Source organism: Tachypleus tridentatus, chromosome 3 (assembly GCF_004210375.1).
Source record: "Tachypleus tridentatus isolate NWPU-2018 chromosome 3, ASM421037v1, whole genome shotgun sequence".
NCBI classification, from domain to species: Eukaryota; Metazoa; Arthropoda; class Merostomata; order Xiphosura; family Limulidae; genus Tachypleus; species Tachypleus tridentatus.
Genome location: NC_134827.1, coordinates 41,387,522 through 41,393,750, shown reverse-complemented (window position 1 = coordinate 41,393,750; position 6,229 = coordinate 41,387,522). Strand labels below are relative to the sequence as shown.

At 37.0% G+C, this 6,229-nt stretch overlaps 1 protein-coding gene across 1 annotated transcript; it reads right to left on the bottom strand.

The window, feature by feature from the left end:
* Window positions 1–5,336: 5,336 nt before the first annotated feature.
* LOC143245818 (uncharacterized) lies at window positions 5,337–5,936 on the bottom strand. The gene has a single exon (XM_076492072.1). The coding sequence runs from the start codon at window positions 5,934–5,936 to the stop codon at window positions 5,337–5,339; it is 600 nt and encodes a 199-aa protein (XP_076348187.1).
* Window positions 5,937–6,229: the final 293 nt, after the last annotated feature.

Below are 6,229 nucleotides of genomic sequence, written 5' to 3'. Positions count from 1 at the left end.
ATTAATCTATGCACCAATACAAACTCTACATCGACATATATCACATCATATCTAGATATTCCCTAAGATACACATCTGAAACAAGTAACGTTGAGATGCTTGTTTCATATCCATAGTAATCCTCCAGAATTACTACACAAAAAATATATTATTCCTAGTAGGATCTTTCTTTTCTAGTTAAAATACTTTTTTATTGGTGTTTTAAATAGAAAGTTCTAACGTTCATGATTTTTGGCTTAAAAAGATAACACGTTCGCCAGTGGCATAGCTAGGGTGGTAGGGGTGGGAAAGGGTGTACATCTGTCCCCGGGCGCAGCGTCGGGGGTTGGGGCGCCAAATTGATGTTCATAATTAGGAATGACTTTCAGAATGAAATATTTTACCCTCTTAACCAAGTAATGTCCAGTGTCCCATATATGAGAGTTGCAACGTCATGTGTTGCCACAAGTTGGTTGTGATTTGGTCACATTATACCATAACGCTGTTATGAAATCGTCAAAATGCAGTCACTTCATAGCGAATAATCAACGTTGTTATGTAACATTGTGTGAACGTTGTGAAATGTAACATTATATGCTGTAAATCAGTAATCAAAACGCACATTACACGAGTACTTCACCGAACAAAATTGGTAAATTGTTTATTACTTGATCCAGTTTTCTCAATGCTACCATGACCTCAACGCCTTGTCCTTCGGGAGTAACCGAACGGCTATAACAGATAATTGACCCCCGCAAGTCTGATAAAGCTGGAAACGAAGCCGAGGGAATCTGACTGAAGTATCTAAACGAAGCCGAGGGAATCTGACTGAAGTATCTAAGCGAAGCCAAGAAAATCTAACACTGGACTAGATTGTGAATAGCAGATACAAGTCCGGACCTTTCGCGCCTTCTCGGCATTGATCCTAAAATTGAAACGGGTGACCGCGCAACCGAACCAAGGGCTGATTTGGAATCTGACTTACCAAGAGACCAGGTCGCGTCCGAGGTGGTGGATGAGTGGCGCTCGTTTGGAATAATTTTTATCAGAAATTCGTGGATAGGTGCATCTCAGGTACGTAGCTACTTTTGTAACAAGAATGATTTAGATGAGAGCAAAATTGCTCAAGTGAGGCCTTTTTTAGATTTTATGATAAGATTTTTGGATACACCGTTATGTGTCCAAAGTGAAAATTATTGCTATTAAATCTATAATACACAGTGATATTGTGTGCAATTGATGCGTGGTTCATTTTGTGCACAAATAAAATATCTACGTGTGTTTTGAATTTTAAAAAAATCATATTTTATTTTTCGAATTACAATTCAGAGAATGCAAGTACGAAACTTCCGGGTTTCAGTACCTCCAACAAGGTTAAGAACCACTGCGCTAGACTATGAAGGAAAGTATCTCAAGGGCGAACAGAAGAAGAGATTTTTGAATCGACACTTTACGTCGGGAAAAACGGTCGTGAGAATGTTTGTGTAAATTTCTTTAAATACTGGATATGAGAGTCACACCAACAGACTGTTGCTGGTATAGTTTAGAGAAAATTACTATTTAGAGAAATATTTTTGTTTTTGGTTCTGATAATTATAATGAGCTGCGAAAAAAAAAAGTCCAGTTAAGGATTTGTTTGTTTGTTTGTTTGGGTATTTCGCACAAAGCTACTCGAGGGCTATCTGTGCTAGCCGTCCCTAATTTAGCAGTGTAAGACTAGAGGGAAGGCAGCTAGTCATCACCACCCACCGCCAACTCTTGGGCTACTCTTTTACCAACGAATAGTGGGATTGATCGTCACATTATACACCCCCCACGGCTGGAAGGGCGAGCATGTTTAGCGCGACGCAGGCGCGAACCCGCGACCCTCGGATTACGAATTTGCACGCCTTACGCGCTAGGCCATGCCGGGCCTCCAGTTAAGGGACAGGTCTACTTGTGGGTGCTCATGCAAACTATTTGAGAAGTTGCAATGACACCAAAGAGAATTAGCATAAGAACCCCTGTTTTTCGCCAGAAAATGAGCTCCGTGACAGAAGCCTAAGACTTGGTATTCTGCTACAAAGTCTGCTACTCTTTTAGCAACGAATAGTGGGAATGACCGTCACATTATAACGCCCTCACGGCGAGCATGTTTCGTTCGACGGGGATACGAACCTGCGACCCTCAGATTATGAGTCGCACGCATTAACTCACCTGGCCATGCTTGGCTCTTAGATATGCTCAAATATAATTGTATTTTACTTGGTTAACCATTGCCTTAACCTTTAAACTTTAAAACAGCAAATTTCAACATGCTCAATTTGAGATCCATACATCGTTCACACACTTTTTTATTTTATATCGAATATAAGGAAACAAATTTATAAAAAGTATTCAGATTCTTTTATATTATTATAGAAAAACACTATGTATACTACAAAATTTACATGGTGAAAGCTGAAAGGATATTGTTCTATCTCTGAAAAGTATTCACGAAAAATTATTTTTAATAAATAAAAATATACACGTGTAAAGTAAGTATTAAGAGCCCCTTTTAGTTTTGTGAAGTGACATCCCAAATGTATGTCCATGGAAACTGAAAAAAAGCATAAAGAAAAACTTCCATGGAGAAAATTTGGGGCACTGCCCGAGAGAAAGTTGATCACAAGAAAAAGGGGAAGAGACCTAAATAACTGAGAACTGGAAGGTACTGTATTGGACCTACAAAGCAGTTCTACTGTGAAAGCTAAACACATCGAAGATAGTCAAAAGCTCTTGTGTGACTAGAAGTGCAAGGATCAATGTTTCAAGATCAGAAAGAATGTCTTAGTTCTGCTACTCATTGACAACAAAGTCACATTGCATTGGAAAAGACCATTTGAAGTGCAGAAACTTATAAATAGAGTGTACCATAAAGAAAAAGTAGATGGGAAGACCAAGATCTGATGTATCAATCTGTTGTAGAGATACTCTGAAAGAGAAGACCGAATTGATGCAGCTACTGAGGCATAGATGGGCATGGAAAGTGTGGCTGTCATAGATTCAGAGCCAGGAGGCAGTGACTTCAATTTAGAATATAAAAATCTACTAGCCCTAAGACCATTTTAGAAGACGTTTAGTATGAACTAAAAACAATCTTTGTGTATAATAAAATATATTATAAATACTTTTCTTGGATATACAAGACTGTATAGCTTCAAAGTTATTATTTAGTTCATTTAATGATTATTTAGTTTTATGACAAGTGTTAAAAGTTATTTTAAAAGCGATAAATATGACAAGTTTAGCTATGTATTTCTATGTACAATTCATTTGTTGTGTATGTAGTTTAATTGTTGTAGATAATATAGTTAATGTAATCTTACTCTTCCAGGCGAGTCCGGCATGGCCAAGCGTGTTAAGGCGAGCGCCTTGTAATCTGAGGGTCGCGTGTTCGCATCCCCGTCGCGCCAAACATGCTCGCCCTTTCAGCCGTGGGGCGTTATAATGTAACAGTCAATCCCACTTTTCGTTGGTAAAAAAGTAGTCTAAGAGATGGCAGTGGGTGGTGATGACTAGCTGCCTTCCCTCTAGTCTTACACAGCTAAATTAGGTACGGCTAGCACAGATAGCCCTCAAGTAGCTTTGTGCGAAATTCAAAAAAACAAAACTCTTCTAGGCTTTTCTCGTTATGCATATTGTTATCACTAGAGGACTAGCATTTTTGTTGCATGTTGTAAATACATGCAGGTAGAGAAAGTAAGTACCTGAAAGTTATGAAAAAAAGAGAGATAGAAATAGACTGGGTGATAATGACTTTAGCCATAAAGAGTGTATAGGAGTTACCTTAAAAGTGTAATAACTGCAGACTGTATCGTAATAAAATCTAGAGAATAATAATTCAACTCGTCAGTTAGGTTGTAAAGTAATTGACCAAAAATGTGTGAACTTTCGATTTTCGAGTGAATTATATAAAGCCGTAGATACAACTGTGATAATCCATAGGGTAACATATTCAATTTATCACTGATTTTATTATGATAGCAGAATGGGGAAGAATAATTTGTCTTGCTTCTCCCCACATCTCAGGGAAATTGTCTACACTACTGATGTCCACTTAATTTAGTTACCCAGTTTATAACAAGAAATTCTTCTATCATCTACTTAAATTTTGACAAACATTTTGACAAATATATAGACAACACCAGCTGTCAATTGTCTGTAATAGTGATTCAATTAATCTTCTGTGGCTGGGAAGGTTTTAATTAAATAGTTCAGTTTTATTCAAGGAATAATAATTCAGAAACACTCAATGCCACTTCATTTAAACCGATACAATTAGTGATACAGTTCATACAGAAAATTGAATTTTGTTTTATTAATTTTGTGGCTAGAAACCTAATTTGTTCGTGATGACAGACATATCTGAACCAAGAGCATTATACGTCAAACAACTCTTTTAAAACTGGAGTGAACAACTAGAAAGCAGTCAAAGGATGTTTAGAAGTGTTTGTAATCATAAGAATAGCTATGCTTGTAAGTTAGCCATGGAAAAACGTATTGACTATACGATGTAATGGAAACAGAACATGAAGTTTGAGCTGGCAGCGAGACCAGACCAAAGTTGTTTCGGTTGTCATCGTCCTGACCTAGTAATGTATAGTAAACACGACGTTTCTTTTAAAAAGTAAGATTATATTAATTATACAGTCTACTGTGCCGATTCTAACTGCAGTGGTCTGTGTATTATGTAGTTGAACTGAGTGATATTAGTGTTACCAGAAAAGCAGTTTTTAAAGTTAAATAACAATTTTAAATGACACATGACAATTATGCATACGGTGTTTAAATAGTTGTATGTGATGTTCTTTTATGACAGAATCTGATGAGAGCAAACGCCAACAATAAGAAATCTGGCTTTAGAAAATTCAAAACGTCATCAAAACAAAGGCCATCTATCAAGTATCACTATCTACACATAATTACAGAGGCGTAGCTAGGGTTTTCAGTGCCTGGGGACAAAGTCAGTTTTTGCGCCCCCTCGTGACAAAACGTAAGCCATGAGGGGGTCCGTCATGCTTTCCCGGAAATTTATGAGTTTTAGAACATTAAAACCTGAATTTCGTGGCGTATTTTTAGGGTATGAAGGAAATGAAAAAAGCGAAATAATTGAGTTAACAATGGTATTTTGAAGATATAATTGAATAACAGAGAAGGACAGAATGAGAAACAAGAATGCGTATAAAAAATTAATGCAGAATTATTTTATACTAAAATAATAGTCAAATATAACATTGCGAAAACTTAAAACATTACTTTGGATATAGTAACCTGGAAAGTTAGCATAAGGTAAAAGAAATAGTTTGATATAATGCTTTGGATGTTATTATGTAACTTCAAAGAGAAATTCTTCTTGCCTTTGCTGCTGCAAATGTATCAATTAATTCCTCAAAATTTATGCTGTCGGTAATTTGTCGCTTCACACTCAGCAAAGCCAAGACTGACAATCTTTTCTGTCCCATAGATGATCTCAGGTAAAACAGGATAAGTTTTAACTTACTAAAAGACCTTTCACAACTGGCAATAGATGTTGCAACAGTCAATAAGATCTGCAGACCAACTCTCAGATTTGGAAATACATCATCCCCATACTGCACAATGAAGCGAAGCAGATCCTCTGGTGTCGAAAGCTTAACATCAGCCCTTGTCTTGAATAGCATTCGGCAGTCCATTATTTCACTGAACATCTCCAAGCCATCCAAGTCTGTATCATAAGAGCTTCCCATAAAAATGCATATCTGTTTCAAGCTATTCTCATTAGTTGTGGACATCAGCTCCTTCATGTCTAAAAGAAAGCCAAAACTAGAGTCCAATTTCTTCAAGCTGATGAATCTGTCTCCCATTTCTGTGTGCATTTTGTCAATCATGCTTTTCATCAGTCGTAGCATTTCATTTTCTGCTGTGAGTCCTACATCCTCTGCTGTTTCTCCGTTCATTTTTTCTTCTTCCTTTGCCGTCTCTCAATTTGGACATCACAAGAACTGCACAGTTCCTTTGCTTCTTTAAAAGAATTATTGCATATAGCATCACTGTTTTTTAGGAAATACCCTTGTAAAGCCTAAATATCTTGAGCAGCATTATGGAAATTCATGGTGTGGTCCTGAAGCCTTTCATGAACCCGGTGAATTTTGGCAAATACAGTATTCCAGAACCGAAGAAGAACCAAAAACTCAAATGTTAGAATCCGATGTAACAATTGAACTACATCACTTCGTTATCTGAATTTTCC

What these genes read in the sequence shown, in the direction of transcription:
- LOC143245818 (XM_076492072.1), bottom strand. Translation starts at nt 5,936, where the DNA reads ATGAACGGAGAAACAGCAGAGGATGTAGGACTCACAGCAGAAAATGAA.